Source organism: Typopeltis vanoorti, chromosome 19 (assembly GCF_054136105.1).
Source record: "Typopeltis vanoorti isolate ZY-2024b chromosome 19, IOZ_Tvanoo_1.0, whole genome shotgun sequence".
Lineage (NCBI taxonomy): Eukaryota > Metazoa > Arthropoda > Arachnida > Uropygi > Thelyphonidae > Typopeltis > Typopeltis vanoorti.
In genome coordinates this window covers 63,363,207-63,384,421 of record NC_143567.1, presented here as the reverse complement: position 1 = coordinate 63,384,421, position 21,215 = coordinate 63,363,207, and the positions used below count along the sequence as shown (strand labels likewise).

Sequence of the window (21,215 nt, the reverse complement as noted above, 5' to 3'; positions counted from 1 at the left end):
GGTTACGGTGTAAGAAGACTTGAGAAAGCGTTGCTGAATGTAGTGGATGTGCAAATTCAGGGAAACTAGATTTGTTAGGGGGGGGGGAGTAGAGATACAGTCCTTATGGAGGCAGTTGAATGTAAGAATGAATATAATATGCCAGAGCAAATAAGGACAACAAATCTGAGTGGGATAGTTAATATAAGGCATCAAGGTAGGGTTGGGGCTAATGGGGGTCTTAAATTCATGTACACTAGGAGTATTAGGAACAAGAAGGAAGAGTTTTTGGACATGGTTGGCACTTCCAGACCACAGGTTATAGGTATTAGTGAAACATGGCTGACTGTAGATGATATAACTAGTGGGATTGAATGTGATGGGTATAGTGTGTTCAGGAATGACAGAGAGAATAAAATGGGGGGAGGAGTATTGTTGATGATAGCTGATGAGCTCCAGCCAAGGAGAATAGAAGTTGAATTGCAGGATAGAGAAAAGAGCACATTTGAGGCCATTTGGTGTGAGATTGTGGCTAGCAGAACTAAATATACAATTGGGTGCTGCTATAGACCAGGTGATGGAAAAGATGGTGGTGACAGTATGCACAAGCAAATAGAAGAAATGGGTGGAAGGAGGGTGATTATTATGGGAGATTTCAACTATGGTCGCATTGATTGGAGTGAGGAGAGGACACACGGGAGGAAGGAACTGGATTTTATGCGGTTATTAAGGGATAACTATCTGCGACAGCATGTAATGGAAAATACTAGGGGTCAGCGAGTGCTTGACCTAGTAATTACATCTGAGGATTTGGCTGTAACAAATATGACCACATTGCCACCAATCGGTGAGAGTGATCATAGGGTCTTAACTTGGGAGGTGGCTAAAGGTGCAGAATTTTCAATTAAGACAGGGTACATGTGGAATTATCGGTTCGGAAAGTATGACAAGCTTAGGAGTTTGATTGGTTCAGTGCCATGGCATGTACAACTGCAAAGACTAGAAGTTGATAGTGCATGGGAGGTAGTTAAGAAGTGCTTGCATGAAGCAATGGCTGACTGTATACCTAGAGTCCGAATAATAAATCAAGTAGGGGTTAAATGGATGAATAACACCATTAAGCTTGAGTTGCAAAAAAAGAAACAACTATGGAGGGAATTTAAGGAGAAGGGTGACCGGCAGGCACATGAACGGTATAAAGCACAAGCCAGAAGGGTGACGAGTGTGGTAAGAAAAGCAAAAAAGGATTACGAAAGAACATTGGCCATGCAGGCTAAAGAGAATCCTAAACAGTTTTTTAGATATGTAGCAAGTAAAAGGAAAAATGTACATGGCAGATTGATTTTAAAGAATGCCGATGGTAGGGAGGTAACTGAATCAGCTGAGATAGTTGAGTTACTGAGTGAGCACTTTGCAAAAGTATATCATCCAGGTGGTGACATTGCAGAAACGAATAAACCAGTAGATTATACGGGAATTGTGGTTAATGAAGTGGAGGTGAGTAGTCTATTGCATAACCTCAATGTCAATACATCTGTGGGATTGGATGGTATACCAGCCCGTGTTGTACAAGAAGCAGCTAAAGAATTGTCAGTACCCTTGACCATTTTGTTTAATTTGAGTCTTGGGTCTGGGTTAGTCCCGAGCGGGTGGAAAGAGGGGAAAATAGTTCCACTGCATAAAGGTGGTTCCAAGACTGCTGTTGTAAATTACCGACCGATTAGCATATCAGGAATCATTGTCAAGGTCTTAGAGAAAATAGTCAAGAGGAAAATACAAGATTGGATAGAAGAAAATGGGATACTGTATCGGGGACAGCATGGTTTTGTGAAGGGTAGGTCATGCCTCAGTAACTTGCTCACGTATTATAACACAGTGACGGCTGAACTGGATGAGGGTAATGGGTTTACGGTGATTCTACTGGACCTTGCCAAGGCCTTTGACAGGATTCCACATGGAATTCTAATCAGTAAATTGCAGCATATGGGAATGGACATAGGGTTGGTAAGATGGATAGGAGGGTGGTTGACGGAGAGATATCAGAGAGTGGTTTACTCGGGAGTAGAGTCCACAAGACGGCCTGTGACTAGTGGTGTGCCACAAGGATCTGTTCTTGGACCACTGCTGTTTAATTTGTTCATAAATGATATAGGAAATGATCTGAGAGGAACAGTTCATTTGTTTGCGGATGATGCGAAGTTGGGTAGGGCAATAGTGAATGCAGATGACGTCAAAATTTTGCAGGATGATTTGGATAGATTGGAGGTCTGGGCTAAGGAGAATGGGTGTCAGTTTAATGTGGCAAAATGTAAGGTTATGCATTTTGGGGTGAAAAGATTGGCGGCAGTTTACTGCATTGGTGGAACCGTGCTCCAGGAAATTGATGAGGCACGAGATTTAGGAGTGTTGGTAGATAGGGAATTGAAATTTAGGGGACACATTGCAAAAGTGACCAAAACAGCTCATCAAATCACTTGGTTGCTGAAGAATACGTTGACAGGCAGAGACGGGCGGGTTATTGTTCCTCTGTATCGAGCCTTGATAAGACCCCATCTAGACTACTGTGCTCAGATTTGGTCACCTAGGTTTCTTCTTGATGGAGAGGAGGTGGAGAGGATCCAGAGGCGAGTGACCAAGATGATAGCAGGTCTGTGGAATGAACTGTATGAGAACAGGTTGAGGATTTGTGGGTTGCAAAAATTGGTTCATAGGCAGAGAAGGGGAGATATGATTGAGACATTCAAATTACTGAAGGGTTTCTATAAAATTAATTCAGAAGATATTTTTGAGAACAGGGCTGGTTGTGGGAGGACTAGGGGACATCCATGGAATCTGGGCAAAAGTGTGGTTAGTAAAGGTGTTAGAGCTGGTTTCTTTACTTTTAGAGTAGTGAATGAGTGGAATGCGCTCCCTGAGTCTGTGGTGGATGCTGTGACAGTGAATGAGTTTATGGCGAGGTATGATAGATACTGTATGAATGTCAAATAGTTGTGATGAATATGATGTGGGGCCTCCCTCGATGAGTCTAATGACTCCCTGGAGTTGCCCGTAATAATAGTAATAGTAATAATAGATACAGTGGTGGGGGAGGGGGTCATGGTGTGGGGAGGCATTATGCTTAATGGATGCACCAAGCTACAAGTGCTGGGAAAAAAAAAAGGAACTATGACTGGTGAACAATATCACAATGAAGTTCTTCAATGTCATGCTTGATTGTTGCATGTGTTGTAAGCAAAGAATTCATTCTTATAGATGACAATGCCACGGCACATTGTACATGAGTAGTGGAGATACTTCTGGAGACCAAAGATAATAATCAAATCGGGTGGCCAGCACATTCCCCAGATCTCAACCCCAATACGTTTCAGATGCAACAGCGAGACACATTGCTGCTCAAAATTCTCCTCCAGAAAATAAACCTTGCTCTGAAAGAGGAATGCCTCAAGAACTGTGGAATCACTTGGTGCTAAGCATGGTAAAATGTAGTGAGAGCTGCATCGCAATTTGGGATGGACATATTCCACACTGAAATGTCTCTCCGTATAGTTTTCTGAAAGCACTCTACATTAATTTCTTAACTACGTCCTTAGGAAATTTGAAAAAACTTTTGCCAAAAACGTATTTCGATTCAATTTGTGTAAAATTTATAACACATATTTTGTGTAATATAATTTATTAGTATGCTGGCAATAAATTTATATCCACATTTGGTTGTAGTCATGAAAATTTTTTTTATATACACATGAAAATGTAGTTTGTCCTTAGCTTTTGAACATCTGTGTACTTCGCAAGCAAGACATATTCAGGCAAAGTAAGCCCCATCATGTTGACTGAGTGTAATCAGTCTCATCCCTTCATTTATACTGTATTATGGCTCATATAGAATGCCAAATTCACTATTTTTTTTTTCTCATTCACAGCACCATATTTCTCCTATTGGTCATTTTTGAACCAATTTCCAATACCCCAATCCTCTTGAAAACAATGAGATAGTTAACAACCAACTTTTTAGTTAGCTGGAGACCTATTAGTGATCCACTATACGTCATGTGACTGTCTCTCTTCAGATTTCTGAAGAGAGGCAGTCACACTACCAAGTGCTATGTACTTTCATTTGCTCCTTCTTCATATATATTATGAACTTTTCTCAAATTCTATCCCAATTTTGCCAATGACAGTATACACTTCACTCCTATTCTTCACAAACCTCGCAGTGCTCAAATGATGCAAGCTTCAACATCCTCCATAAACAGTGTCTTAAAAATGGATCTTCTTGCCATTCTTCAGTGGATTGAGGACAACCTAGCCAGCTTTGATGCTATCAAAACACAGTTCCTGTTTTATTTCTGATAAGAAAGATCTTAAAGATCTCCAGTCAAGAATATATTTCTTTCTTTGGGCTGAATTACAGTCCTCACCTTTCCTGTCATGAACACACATCACATCTATGGCCTCCTCAGCCATCAAAACCTCTGTGTCCTATTTCATTAAAAACTCTTCCTCACACTTGTATACAGGTGACTTATCTTATAGTATATTTCCTAATGCTATATAATTTCTAAATTCATCCAACTTTAGAATTCTGTTTCACATTTGGGATGGTACTTCAAAAATCTTAAACAAAAAAACTTAATGCTATCCAGAACAGGACAATGAGGAATTCTTCTATCACCAAATCATAACAATCATAAATTTCTTTTAATAAAAACCAATGTGCAAAAAGCCTCTCGGGGGACACCTGTAACCCCTAGAAACGGCGTCCCCCCAGGTGGCAGATCGGGGAATGCCTCCCAGAAATGGGTGGTGGTGGTGGGGGGAATGAAATACCTCCCACAGACCAACAGGTATGCAGCAGAGGAATGGCAAACCTGCATTAATTGCCTAAAATCTTTAAAGATGAATCAGCTAGCAAATAGAAGCAGAAATAATGCTACTGCATATGGGAGAGCCGACAACCCTAACTCAAGCCCACAGAGTAGGCAAGAAGACAGCAATGTGGGAAGCAAACTGCATAGATAATATTTCAACCATAAACATCAGAAAGTTGTACAAACCTGGCAAATTAAAACTTATAGAGAGAGAACTTGAACTGTTTAAATGGGAAATAGTGGGAGTTGCAGAGACCCACTGGACAGGTGAGGGAAAAATCAACATAAAAAACGCAAGCATATTTTACTCAGGAAGAAAAGATAAACATCACAGAGAAGGTGTAGCACTAATCATTATAAAATGGCTCCTAAACTCAATAGTTGATATAAGACCAATTTCCTCTAGAGTCATCTCAGTAAGATTCAAAGCAAAAGAAAAAGGAATATATATAAAAATAATAGAAGTTTATGTCCCAGACCAGTAACATGAAGAGGAGGAATATAGCCAATTTCTTGAACAACTGCAAGAAGAAATCCAAGATATCCTGATTTTAATGCAAGAAGAAATCCAAGATATCCCAATTTTGCCAATGACAGTATACACTATATATATGCAAAGATCGGTCAGTACTCTGAAGATAAAGCAGAAGTAATGGGAAAATTTGTTCATGGAGAAATGAATGAGAGAGGAGAGGACCTGATTAATTTTTACAAAATAAATCAACTGTTAATTGCAAATACCTTATTCTGTCACAGGCCACAACATAAATACACCTGGACATCACCAAACAATGAAATCAAAAACTGTATAGACTATATAATCATTAATAAGAAATGGAAACATTCCTTCCAAAATGTTAAAACATTAAAAAAAGATATGAACTACTATCAGCCAAACTAAAAACCAATTTCAAAAGAAAGAGAATAAACCACCAAAAACAAAAGAAGATAGACATCTCAAAACTCAATGATAGCTTGAGAAGATCTAACTATCAGAGAACATTAAAAGAAAAGTTGAATAATCCTGATTTAGATACCGTCTCGGAGTCTTGGAAAAAAGGTAAAGATAATTATTAAAGAAACAGTAACAAAACACCCGGGCTACCATACAAGAGTAAATAAAGAATGGCTTACACCAGAGATTTTGGAGTTATGGGAGAAAAAAAGAATATCTAAAACTAACCTCTCAAAAGAAGATAATGAAGAAAATAGAATATTATACAAAAATTTGAAAAAAAAAATAGACAAAAAATGCAGATTAGAAAAAATCACATATTTAGAAGAAAAAGGAATATGTGAAGAAGCATACAAAAAACATGACTCCAAGACCATTTCTGAAATAGTTAAAGAGATAACTAGAACATATTCACCCAACCCAGTTTCAATATTGCAAAAAGATGGAACCACAACAAGTAGCCATGAAACAATAAAAGAATTTTTGGATAATCATTTTAAAGAAACATTTGCAGTGAAGAAAAAACATAGATCAAGATGTGTCAGAAGTTTCTTCAACCCAGAAGAAACCTCTGACACAAATGACATACTAAATGAAGAAATACATAGAGCAATCAAACAAATGACAAATAATAAAGCACCAGGCATAGACAACATTCAAAAAGAACCTAGAAAAAGGGGTAGAAAGCATAATAAATTACCTAAGAGAACTATACAACGAAATACTAAAGAAAGGAAATTTACCAGCAGAATGGAGACCAGGCCAGATCATGCCCATCCACAAAAAAGATGTCAGATCCTGCACTAACTATAGACCTATCACCCTTCTAAGCCATTACTATAAAATATTCATCAGGATTCTTCAAAACAGAGTTAAACATTCCTATAAAGAACAGATGGAAGAAGAGCAAATGGGATTTAGAAATAGTATAAGCACAATAGATGCACTTTTCACATTAAACAGATTGGCAGATCTTATGAGAAAAATAAAAAAACTCTGTTGCTGTTTTATCAACTTCAAACAAGTTTTTGACTCGATAAACAGAGCCAAACTCATTAAAATTCTAGAAAACAGAGAGTTCGACAAATACCTATTAAATTGCATCAAGAATTACTATTCAGAAATGCAAGCAATAGTGAATTACAAAAACATAGAAACAGATCAAATAGCAATTAAAAAAGGAGTTATGCAAGGCTGTCCATTGTCACCATATTTATTCAACTTGTACCAAAAATAAGTAGTAGATGAAGGACTACAGATGTGTGAAGGCATGCATAAATGGAAGAAATATAACACATTTAAAGTATGCTGATGACACAGTTAGCACTACAGACAGCCAAGAAAAATTCGAAAATATCCTGCCCATGCTGCATCAAACAAGTAACAAATATGATATGGAAATCAATTTTAGTAAAACAAAACTAATGGTAATAGGAAGAAAAAGAAAAGCAATCCAAATGAAAATAGGAAACAATAATATAGAACAAATAAAGCAGTTCAATTACCTAGGATCAATGATCACTGAAGATCTAGACTATTTCGAAACATCAAACACAGAATCAATAATGGATGGATAACAATGGGCTGACTACAAAAAATATGGAACAATAAAAGATTAAGCAAAGAACTCAAATTAAAGATATATAAAACAAAGATAATTCTCACAGTACTCTATGGCTCAGAATGCTGGATCTTAAGAAAAAAAGAAACTGATAAACTCAATGCTTTCGAAATGAAATGCCTAAGAAAAATCAATAGAACAAACTGGACAGAAAGAAAAACAAATGAAAAAGTTAGAGAAGAACTTAACTTTACAGAAACAATAATTACAGCACTAAAAAAGAGCCAATTAAGCTGTTTTGGAAATGTTTCAAGACTGAATCCAGAAAGGCTACCAAACATATTATTAAATGGTAGAATTGAAGGACAGAGGAAGACCAAGAAAGAAATGGATTGACAACATTAAAGAAAGCACTTAAACAGTAATAGAGCTTCATAAAAAGACAGCAGACCAAAAGAAATGGCAAAAATTTTGAGGAACTCAACCCACCATGAGTGGAAGAGAAAAAGAAGAAGTGTGCAAAAAGCTGCAAAACCTATAACAACATCAGTGCCATGTGTAGACAACAGATTAAGGAGAAAGAAGAAATCAGTTAATGTATTTTATTAACACTTGAAGATGGACAATAAAGAGATATTCACTATCAGCTACTTGTGTTCTTAATCTAAAAAAGTGGAGAAATGATGGTGGCCAGTTCAGCAGAACCTTGTTCATAAAAATACCTACAGAAGACGCATAATGCATTAACAGGTCTATGAGAGAGTAATGAGTCATAACTTCATACTATCAAGAAGAGGAAAATCTAGTTAAGCATTTTAGGGAGTTTTCAGATGAATACTACTCAAATGTGTGAGCAGTATTCCAAGAGTACATCTACTTGGGATTTGTAGTGTCTACAATTATGCAGGAAAAAAAAATAGCATCTTGAGAGAAAAGTATGGCTATTTTTATTTGGAAGGTGAAAAAGCAATGGCTGAGATGTGTTATTACCAGGAAAAGATAGATATAAGTCAGCAAAAGAGGAGAAATCTCTCTCTTCATGTTTCAAGATATGAGTATTATCAAAAAAGGGAAAGTAATATGAGATCTTTCTTGTAAGAAATAAAGCATGACTGTTTTGGTAACATTCAAGTCCAAGAGGCCTCACCCCACTGAAGAACAGCAAGGAGATAAAAGTTTAAAAAAAAAAAAAAAAGTAAAAGTTTAATCTTGAACTCTGGTGATGTTGAGTTGGGGTGTGTTTTAGGATTTGTTCCAGTAGCTGACTTTTCGCTGTTTGCCCTGGTTCCCTGGCAAAAACAACTAGGGCCTTGTTTAACCAGGTGACATCCCAGCAGGCATGAAATTCTGTCAGGTTATACCATCATTCTATGACAAGAAGTAATATTCTATAATATTACTTCTTGTCAGCTTTAATTTGAGGTATGCTAAATAAATTCACTACAATAAACTATCCACTATAAAAAATTACCCTCTCATTCCTGAAGGATTATTACATAATGATAGTCATGTGCATGTGTGTGTGTGTGTGAAATGAGGGAGAATAAAGCCTTTCTTACCTGAGGATTATCATAGAAAATTATATCAGGAACTTTTACAATGCCATCGCCAGGGAGAAATATTTCAAACTTGGAATCACCAATATGGACCACACCATCTTTAACATGGCATGATAAATTTAAATTATATTCATTTTTTGAAATTTTGTTTTCAATTCCTGCTTTCTCAAGCGTCTTGTCTAAACTTTTCCTTACTAATGGTGGAAGAAACCTAAGAAATATTAATGACACGAGTAAATCAAATAAATAATATTTATTGAGATTTTATATAACATTTATTTGAATCAGAATGAATGAATCAAATACACTGAGCTTTGCTATCATGATCACAAATATAGAGAATTTACAAATTTTAACAAACTATTGACAAGTTCGGGCTAAAGAGCAACAAAACATCAATGCTAGGCTAAAAGAACTTTATTATTTTTTTATCCACAACTCCTTTTCATAAGACAAAATTATTAGTAACCCCGGGCAGTACTGGTTGGGTTAGATTTTTCATGATAGTGTCATGCAATCATGACATTTGATGTTTATTTCTGTAATAAACTGAATATAGAATGAAAGGTTGTGATGTATAAAAATTTCAATATTTCCATAATAAATATTTATTTACTTATTTTTATCGATGTTTGCTGTGATCCTCTGAATCTTTTTTTCCAACCCCCAGAGGGGTCGTGAACCACAGTTTAAGAATCACTGATCATAAATAGTACATATTATTTTCAGTTTTGGTATCCATACAAAATATGTTAAGCATCTCAGTTTCATCTGAATTATATCTGTTTTTTTTTTATTATTTATTTCCCTATCCTCTATCATCCTAAGGGATGATAGAGGATAGGGTTGAGCCCTCTTAATGAGGGATTAAGTGTGAATTTTATGACTGTAGATCCATGTGTGTGTTCATGGACCGGTTTGCCTATTCTGAGGGACTAAAAACCCTTGTTTCCAGGTGAAAAAAAAAAAACTATCTCCTTATGAGACTGGCTAACTCACCTTTAATCAAAGGAGACCAGATAACGGCTCCTCATGTCATGGACAGGAATCTGACCAAGGTCTTTCCAACCAAAGGGCTTCGTCAATACTGACTGAGCTACACAGGTTCTTATTACGTCTGATGATGATCTGATTAACTACCCGACCAGCAATGAAGTATATTTCTTCTTCTTCATCTCATCAGTCTGGTGACGGGTTGGGTCCCTTTGTACAATCTGTCTCCAAATGGTTCTATTTCTAGTCTTCTCAAACAGAGTAATGAAGTTAGAGAATTTGCCTCTTTCTTTTAAGGAAGCATATTTACAGCAAAGAAAATATAGATACAAAGTATAAGATGGTTGATATATTTTATTCTCATGGTCATTAGAATGCTTAATCTGATGATGATCTATTTGAAACTGCCATTACTGCTAGCTAGCCAAGCATAATATAAGTTTTCTATATATCTTGTCATTTTGATATTTGATCTTTCTTTTTTGGATTAATAAATTCTTGCTTTTCTATAGTAGCATATACATGTATTGATTTTGCATGCTTCCCATTTTCAAATCTAATACTAGCTGGGCTTCAATGCTGCATTCAATATAAAATAAGTTAAAATTAACAAAATCCTTCACGTAAACAACTTCAAGTGCAACAAATGTGTGATCATCTTCCATTCAAGATTTAGAGCTGTTTTTTTTTTCTCAATCACAAATTTAATTATGAAAGTTAAACATTTATTTTTTTTAGCCACTGGGTAGGTAAAGAGGTCAGCTCCTTGTGCATAAAATTTAGATCCTTTCTCACATTCTGAATAAATACATGTAGACCCAGTTGAAAATATTTAATTAAGATGGATGAATTACAAATACTTCGATTCAGTATTGTGATCTTCATCAGTATAAAACAGAAATCAAAAAATTAAGCAACAACGAAGGCACATGGAAATCTCTTCCTATATGCAGTCATGAGATATCCAGGTAAAAGATTATGCTATCAGGGTCAAATGAAGTGTGCAGGTATGTCATTAATTTTCTTATTTTCTGTTAATCTGAGAGCTACATGATAATAATTTCCAGAAATCCAAAATCTTAAAACTGTATAATCTGTATATGGATAAAATTATACCAAACAAATTAGAAATGATACAAAGCAATAATGTCACTGAGTGAATAGAATTTTTTAAGGTTTCACAGTTAGGACTGCTAATAAAATGTAATGTAATTTCAATTTGTACTTTAAACTGGACTGTTTGGTAGAATGAAATTAAACAAAATGTTCAGAAATCTGCTCTGGTATGGTGGAATTTGGTATATTCAGACCATGAAGTATTTTTATGTGACTGCCTCTATTTTGATTAATTATGTCATTCAATTTGGCTTAGACCCTTTTTTTTTCTTTATTACAGAATCAGAATTATGTTTACGATTAAAATGCACATAAGCCAAAAACAGTGTTAGAATCATGTGATATTGAATAATATCATTCCTTATCACCATACACAAACCATTTTGAGAAGTAATTTTTTGGGAGAATCATTTCCATGCATGTCCAGAATCATTTTCATGCATGTTTAATATTCTTATTTACATCTGATTCTTTAATTCAAATTTTGCATTACCTAAAATTAATTACTTAATCATATAATGAATTAAATGGGGTGCTTAAGGGTCAAAGCTGTATAACTGAGAGGAGACCTCCACATAGCCTTTAAAGGAATGCTGAGAACCAACCAGGGCATTTGACCTAATGTCCAATCCTCACCTTCTCGTGATGCACTCTGTTGGGTATCTACCTGGATAGTGAACAAACGAGGATGGGCTGGCAATCTGTGATTTTAGCCAACCAAATTGTATTCTTATTGGCTTAAACCAATATAGAAAATGATGGTACAACATGACAAAATTTCATGCCGGCTGGTATATCGCTTGGTTAAACAAGGTCCCCGTTGTTTCACCAGGGAGAACAGCGAAAAGTCAGCTACTGGAAAAAATCTGAACGCACACTCACAACTCAACATCACCAGAGTTAAAGAATGGTACTATCAACATAAGAAGCCTGAATGGCAAAGAAATGGAGCTAGCTGGGGAATTAGATAAGTACCAGATCCACATAATAGGGATGACTGAAACAAAAAAGACAAAAACTGGTGAGATATTTCTGAACAATAAATACAAAATATTATATTCAGGAAATGACAATCAAGGAAAAGAAGGAGCAGCCATAGTATTTAACACAAAATATGAGGGTAATCTTCAAGTAGAGTGATGTGGACAAATATCAGAATGGGGAATTGGACAATAAGACTTATTTGTGCCTATGGTCCCACACAAGGTTCTACTAAGGTAGAAGTTGAGGAATTTTTTGATGCTTTAGAAAAAGCAACTCACACAATGAAAAAGGAAAAGATGGTCCTTGTTGGGGATCTAAATAGCAGAGTAGGAAGTGATTGTCAGACATACAAAAATATTTTGAGAAAATTTGGAGAAAAGAGCAAAGCCAATAATAATGCAAATACCTATTGGATTTCTGCTCAGGACATGGACTGGTTATTACTAACACCATGTTCCAACATAAAAATGTGCACAAATTCAGATGGAGAGAAGAGGCAAGAAACAAGAAAAGTCTCATTGACTATGATATTGTTGATAGTGATGTTTTCTCCCTGGTGCAGGACACCAGAGTGTACAGAGGATTTGAAATTGGAAGTGATCATTATTTAGTCTTGAGCAGGATAAAACTGAATTTCATATTGAAAAGAATAACACGTAAGAAAGTTTTAAAGCGAATAAAAGTTGAGCAGCTCTCAGATGTGAACTGTAGACTAAAATACACAAAGATAATTGAAGAAAAAATGAAAGAGTTTGAGAACAGGAATCAAACCTTGTAGATTCAGTAGCAAGCGTTGAGTAAAACCCTGATTGATTCAGCCAGAGAGGCATGTGGTGAGGTTGCCTGCAAGGATAGAAAAATCAGAACTCCATGGTGGACACAGGAAGTTAAAGAGGCAGTGAAGGAAAAGAAGAAAGCTTATCAAAAGTTCCTGGCAAATAAGTCAGCTTGTGCGCTTAGAGAATACAGAGACAAATGTAAGTAAGCTAAACACTGTGTAAAACTAGCTAAACAAAAGTCATGGGAGGACTTTGGCAGGAACATAGAAAATAAATATCAAGAAGGTGGCAAAATATTCTGGAGGTTGTTGAAGAAGCTTAGAAATGGAGTAAAGAGTGCTGTAAAAGGAGTTAGAGATGATAAATGTCACAAAAACAGGAGAAAAAGATATCCTTGAAGTATGGAGTAATTACTTCGAAAAATTGCTAAATGAAATAAGCAGTGATAGCAAAAGGATAAAAAATACACAACAGCATACAGTCAGGAATACATATCCATACTTGAAGTAGAAAAAGCCATCAACGGCTTGAAAGTGTCGAATATTATCTACTCCTGTTGAAAATTTATTTATCACTAGGTTAGACTATAATAGATTTAGTTTAATCCTTTATCCCAGTGAGAGCAAACAAAGTTTGCACCTGAAAATATCTTCAGGATTAAATATAGTGTTGTACTATCTTATCCAGTAAGTAGTGCAACACCAAGGCAACTCATGGCAAAGGTGGAGCAAGCTACCAGGCACTTCTCAAGCTACCAGAAGTGCCTGGTAGCTTGCTCCACCTTTGCCACGAGTTGCCTTGGTGTTGCACTACTTACTGGATAAGATAGTACAACACTATATTTAGTCCTGAAGATATTTTCAGGTGCAAACTTTGTTTGCTCTCACTGGGATAAAGGATTAAACTAAATCTATTATATTATCTACTCCTGTGGAAAGGCAGCAGGAGTAGTTAATATTCGACCAGAAATGCTGAATATATGGTGGCATAAAAGTCTTACAGTGGCTGCACTACATAGTTCAGAAAGGCTGGACAGAGGGACAAATTCCCAATGATTGGAGTAGAGTTCTAATAGTACCCATATATAAAAAGAGAAATAAAACTAAATGTGAGAATTACAGAGGTATTTCCCTACTGAGTGTTCCTGGCAAGATCTATGCAAGCATACTTGAGAAACGGTTGAGAAGAATTGTGGAAGAAAAGCTTGGTGAAGAACAAGCTGGATTCAGGCCAAATAGAGGCTGTCAGGATCAGATCTTCACTTTACAACAAATACTTGAGAAAGCATGTGAATATAACAAAGATCTGTATTTAAATTTTGTCGAACTGAAAAAGGCACATGACAAGGTGCAAAGGAAGCTATTCAATACATTACAGTTATATGGTGTCAATGGGGCATTATATCAAGCAATACTTAGTCTTTATTTGAGTTGTAAGTCGGCAGTTCGAATTGAAGGAAGTACAGGAAGATGGTTTAATGTTAAATCTGGTGTGAGACAAGGATGTACATTATCCTCTCTGCTATTCATTATATATATATGGATCACATTATGAAGGAAAGTGGCATTAAACATGATATTAGAATTGGAGATGTTAATGTCAGCTCTTTGCTTTGTACGGACGATGTTATATTTCTAAATATATCTGCCACAAGTTTGCAAGAATCCCAGACTAAACTGAATAACTGTTGTAATAGATATGGTACGAAGGTGAGCATTAAAAAGACAAAGACAATGAAAATAGGTAGAATTGTTGAAAATGTCAACTGTGTTGTGAATGGGGAACCTGTGGAACAAGTAAAACATTTCAGCTACTTAGGCACGATTTTTAGTGAAGATGGTAAACTATATATGGAAATAGACAACAGAATCAACAAAGCTGGTATGATAGGAAGTCAATTGAATAAATTCATATGGAATAAGAGAGAAATTAGTCGGAACACTAAATTAGCTGTATACAAGACAATGTTCAAACCAGTTTTAACTTATGGATCTGAGAGCTGGATCAGAAGTAAAACACTGGACCAAAGACTAGAGACTGCAGATATGAGGCATCCTGAGAAAGATTAGAGGCATGAACAGATATGGTATCAATGGCAATATCATATTAAAAGAGAGAATATTAGGAAAGAACTTGACATTGTCGGCGTCCAGGAATGCATTAGCAGAGCTAATCTCAGGTGGTATGGTCACTTAAACAGAATGGGCGAGCAAAGATTAGCAAAACAAGTGTTCTCTGCCAAGTTGGCAGGAAAATGATCCAGAGGAAGAGCAAGATATAGGTGGATTGATACGGTACAAAGTGCCTTAGACGATAGAAATATAAGATCTGATAATGTTGGAGTCTTGACAAGTAACAGACTGATTTGGAGGAAAATTGTAGATAGGAAGTTAGTAATGATGTAAATTTTTCATGTAATACTATCATATCCTGTACACCCCTTGAGGGTACGTGTCAGGAATTTGATAATGATGAATTTACTAAATATATTAAAATTTGAAATACACTAAAATGAATTCCAGCAAATAGTGCTGGAATGTATCTATGAAGAAGTAATAAAAATACAAATAACAGTTCTTTCATCAACCAGTAAATAATGTGATGGTACTAGATCTAGTATTATCAAGATTATCTCAGTAAATTTGCATGACAATGTTAATTAGATAATTTACTCAAAATTTATAGTAATGAAGGACTAATCGCATAACCAATAGAATTTTAAAAATTACTGAAAATCAAATAATACTAGTTCACAATAAATTTCTTTCATAGCATGTATAGATGTTGAGTGATATGCAATTTCATTTTTATTAATAATCAAATATCTCAAGCCACAGTATAGTATTTTCCACAACTTACATGCAATTTTAATATTTAAAGCAACAAGAAGTGACTTAAGATTTACATCTATTTTACAGACTTAATAGTGATTCATCTATCCAAGAAGAGATACGAATGATTCCCCTAACCCTCAAGACACTACTGGTTACAGGATGAAGAAGGTGAATGTGAACAAATGGTAACAGAAAAGACAGTAGATGCAGATTTTGTACTTCCATGTTATTAATAACTTTAAAATTTACCAAGATTTAAGTCTGTGTTATGTGACCAACTGCAAATTGGAATAGCATGCAGCAGTAGACATATCTGCATGCTATTCCACTGCTGTTACAGAAATGTTAAAATATTCCAGATGCTTTATTAAATTTCTCATAAATATACTCTCAACAAACGAAAAAAAAAAAAGAAAAAAAGATCTTATATCAGATTTTATATTTGTCTTCTAAGACACTTTTTACTTTATCAATCCACTGACATCTTGGACTTCCTCTGGGTTTTTTCTTACCAACCTGGCAGAGAACACTTGTTTTACTAATCTTTCCTCTTCCATTCTGTTTAAATAACCATACCACCTGAGAGTAGGTGTGCTAACACATTCCTGGATGCTGGAAATGTCAAGTTCTTTCCTAATATCCTTGTTTTTAATGTTTTTTATTTAATATGCTGCCAATGATGCCATCTGTCCTCTAATCTCTGTAACTCAATGCAAAAAATACTTTGAACAGAAAAATACAGAGGAAAATATGCATCATTATAAAAGATTTAAAAACAAAACAGACAGAATGAGTAGATCTGCCAAAAATGCTTGTTTGGAAAAAAAAAAAAAAAAAAGGGGGGGGGGGGGGCAAATGTATGAAGAAACCAATAAAAAGAATAATAGCAAGACTATATATAAAATTATAAAAAGAATTAACAAAAACATTCCAAAAATAGACCACTATTATCACTAAAAATGAAAGATAAAGATAATATTGAAATTGGAACAATTCAAAAGATTAAAAAAATATGTAAAGAATATTATCAGATACTTTTCCAGAGGGAAGAAAACTGGAAAAACACAAATGAAGAGAGAGAAAGAGAAATGTACCACTTATAATAATAAAGGAGGATATTTTGAATGCAATAAACCAAATGAACTTGTCTAAGTCACCTGGATATGAACTTCCTACTGAACTGTAGAAATATGGTGGCATAGTAACCATCAATTTCCTGCTTGAACTTTTTAACTAAATACTACATACTGGTAAAATTCTAGATGACTGGAAGACAGGCATCATAATACCAATATCGAAAAAGGGAAATGATGGTGTGAAAATCACAGACTCATAACACTGCTAAATCACAGCTACAAAAATTTCACATGCATTATACAAAATAGAATCCAGACTTTAATGAATGAGACAATAGGAGATAAAGCAGGCTTCAGACCTGGAAGGTCTATTATAGATCATATTTTTACAGTTAACAGCCCAGCTAAAAAGTACTGGGCACACAACTTACCAATATACTGCAGTTTTATTGAATTCAAACAAACTGACAAATATCTTAACATCTACGGTGTTAGAATCAGAAATGCAAACCTTTATTACAAATTATTACAAAGATACCAAAGCAATTTGGTATCTTTATAACAATTTGGTAAAAAAAAATAAAAAAGGACAAATTCAGTATAAAAAAAGGATTGCCTGATTTCATCAAATTTATGCCAAAGAAACATGCAAAACCATAGCCAAAGAACCAGGTCTGCAAATGAATGGCATGAATATCATGCACATTAAATATGCAGATGATATTATTATTCTTGCAGAATCAAGAGTACAAATGGAAAAACAATACAAATTTTAAATGAAGAGTACAAAACCATTGGAATGAAAATCAATCTAAGCAAAAGTAAAACAATGAAAATAAGAAGGAATGAAGAAAAATTTTTAATAAACTTAGAAAATCATATACCTGAATAAGTAAAGCAATCTATATATTATTATTATTATTATTATCTAAGACCTCCAAGGAGTCACGGACTCATCGAGGGAGGCTGTAAATACTGAGTGAGCACTTTGCAAGAGTATATCATCCATGAGGTGACATTAAAAGAATGAAGGAACCATTAGTTTATACGGGAATTGTGATGAATGAAGTGGAGGTGAATAGTCTATTACAGCACCTTAATGTGAATACATCTGTGGGATTGGATGGTATACCGGCACAGGTCTTACGTGAAGCGGCTAAAGAATTATCAGTGCCCTTGACCATCATCATCAAATTCCTGCCATGTACCTTCACGGGGTGTACAAGATATGATAGTACTACATGAAAAAAATTACATCATTATTAATTTCCTATCTACAATTTTCCTCCAAATCAGTCTGTTACTTGTCAAGCCTCCAACATTATCAGATCTTATATTTCTATCGCCTAAGGCACTTTGTACCGTATCAATCCACCTATATCTTGGTCTTCCTCTGGGTCATTTTGCTGCTAACCTGGCAGAGAACACTTGTTTTGGTAATCTTTCCTCGCCCATTCTGTTTAAGTGGCCATACCACCTGAGATTAGCTCTGCTAACGCATTCCTGGATGCTGACAATGTCAAGTTCTTTCCTAATATCCTCGTTTTTAATATGATATTGCCATTGATGCCATCTGTTCATGCCTATAATCTTCCTCAGAACACTCTCATATCTGTGGTCTCTAGTCTTTGGTCAAGTGTTTTACTTCTGACCTAGCTCTCAGATCCATAAGTTAAAACTGGTTTGAACACTGTCTTGTATAATACAGCTAATTTAGTGTTCCGACTAATTTCTCTCTTATTCCATATGAATTTATTCAATTGACTTCCCACCATACCAGCTTTGCTGATTCTGTTGTCTATTTCTATATTTAATTTACCATCTTCAGTAAAAATCGTGCCTAAATAACTGAAATGTTTTACTTGTTCCACAGGTTCTCCATTCACAACACAGTTGATATTTTCAATGATTCTGCCTATTTTCATTGTCTTTGTCTTTTTATTGCTGACCTTCATACCACATCTATTACAACAGCTATTCAATTTATTCAGAGAATCTTGCAGACTTGTAGCAGATTTATTTAGAAGTATAACATCATCCGCATAAAGCAAAGAGCTGACATTAACATCTCCAATTTTGATATCATGTTTAATACCACTTTCCTTCATAATGTGATCCATATAGATAATGAATAACAGAGGGGATAATGTACATCCATGTCTCACACTAGATTTAACATTAAACTATCTTCCTGTACTTCCTTCAATTCAGACTGCCGACTTACAACTCAAATAAAGACTAAGTATTGCTTGATATAATGCCCCATTGACACCATATAACTGCGGCGTATTGACCATGTGCCCTTGACCATGTTGTTTAATCTGAGTCTCGGGTCTGGTTTAGTCCCGAAGGTGTAGAAAGAGGTGAAAATAGTTCCACTGCAAATAAAGGAGGATCCAAGACTACTGTTGCAAATTACTGACTGATCAGCATATCAGGAGTCGCTGTCAAGGTCTTGGAGAAAGTAGTCAAGGGAAAAATACAGGAATGGATTGATGAAAATGAGATACTGTATAGGGGACAGCATGGCTTTGTGAAGGGTAGATCATGCCTCAGTAACTTGCTCAAGTTTTATAACACAGTGACGGCTGAACTGGATAAGGGTAATGGGTTTACAGTGATACTGCTGGACCTGGCTAAGGCCTTTGACAGGATACCACATGGTATTCTAATCCGTAAAGTGCAACATATGGGAATGGATATAGGGTTAATGAGATGGATTGGTGGGTGGTTGATGGAGAAATATCAGAGAGTAGTTTATTAAGGAGTAGAGTCCAAAAGACGGCCTGTGACTAGTGGAGTGCCACAGGGATTTGTTCTTGGACCACTGTTGAATTTGTTCATTAATGATATAGGGAAGGATCTAAGAGGAACGGTTCATTTGTTCTCCGATGATGCAAAGTTGGGTAGGGCAATAGTGAATGCAGAAGATGTCAAAATCTTGCAGGATGATTTGGATAGATTGGAGGTCTGGGCTAAGGAGAATGGATGTCGATTTAATGTGACAAAATGTAAGGTTATGGGTCGAAAAGATTTGCAGCAGTATACCAAATTGGTGGAACTGTACTCCAGGAGATTGATGAGGCCAGGGACTTGGGAGTGTTAATGGATAGGAAGATGAGGTTTAGGGGGCACATTGCAAAAGTAGCTAAATCAGCTCATCAAATCACTTGGATGCTGAAGAATACTTTGACGAGCAGGGACAAGCAAGTCATTGTTCCTCTGTATCGAGCCTTGATAAGACCTCATCTCGACTACTGTGCCCAGATTTGGTCACCTAGATTTCTTCTTGATGGGGAGGAGGTTGAGAGGATCCAGAGACGAGTGACCAAGATGATAGCAGGCCTATGGAGTGAAACTTATGAGAACAGGTTGAGGATTTGTGGGTTGCAGAAATTGGTTGATAGGTGGAAAAGGGGAGATATGATTGAGACATTCAAATTGCTGAAGGGTTTCTATGGGATTAATTCAGAGGATATTTTTGAGATCAGGACTGGTTGTGGGAGGATTAGAGGACATCTATGGAAGCTGGGCAAGAGTGTGGTTAGTAAGGGTGTTAGAGCTGGATTCTTTACTTTTTTTACCAGAGTCTGTTGTGGGTGCTATGACAGTGATGGCTTGTTCAGCCATATTGTGGTTAGCGCCGTTGCTACACTAACAATTCCTGTTATCAGAGAAAGTGTGGAAAGAAGTTTTTCCAAGCTTAAACTGATTAAAAATTATTTGCGAACAGCAATGACCCAAGAAAGATTGGCTGGTCTAGCAACTATATCGACAGAGGCGGACATAGTTTATAATTTAAATTTAGAAAAGCTTATAAACAGTTTTATTGTGCGATATCCCCATATAGCAAACATTTAATTAATATTATTATGTAATCGTTTTGCATTAATGTTTCTCTTGTAATAAAAACAAAATAGCAATTGGAGATTTTCTTATATTTTTGTCTTATAATCCATCAAAGGCGATATTTAATTGTTTTCCTCATGGTATAATCTAATCTGTTGCCTGCTCTGAATATTCTATTGATTTTCTTTGTTCATCACCAATTCCTTTATTTCCTGGGAGTGGAGTGGGTCAGTTTTTCCCCATCTAAATTCACTATAGAAAACCTTGCACTATTTCTCTAATCCCTAGGAGTTTGTTTGATATAGCAAGCATCTCCTGTATATTTCTTAACTCCCAATTTTGCAATGAAATATCCTAATAGGATAGTTAGACCTTTTTCCTTTTCAGGATTGCTAGCTCATTCTTTTTTATCCTCTTCTGTAGCTACCATGGGTGCATGAATGAATGATTCCTGAATCATTTTGTCTGTATTCCTAGTTTGATTATTGTTCCATCAGTGATTGCAGAATTTTTTCATGATGATGAAATCTGTCCTAGTTCAAGTTTATCCTGTACCATAAAGTAGTAAGAGGATTGTCTTTCTTCATACCGTTCCATAGCTATCTCATCTCTTATACTGCTGCTATATTCATTTCACATCTATTTAATTCATGAATTGAATT

The 21,215-nt window shown here is 35.7% G+C and overlaps 1 protein-coding gene across 3 annotated transcripts in view; it reads right to left on the bottom strand.

The window, feature by feature from the left end:
- The window catches only part of c12.2 (von Willebrand factor A domain-containing protein c12.2), a 550,347-nt gene that overhangs the window by 280,762 nt on the left and 248,370 nt on the right, over positions 1-21,215 (bottom strand). For all 3 annotated transcript variants that reach the window (XM_090409563.1, XM_090409565.1, XM_090409564.1), the window contains exon 19: positions 8,923-9,133. In XM_090409563.1, coding sequence (XP_090265689.1) covers positions 8,923-9,133 — 211 coding nt within the window. The remainder of the gene's footprint in view (positions 1-8,922; positions 9,134-21,215) is intronic.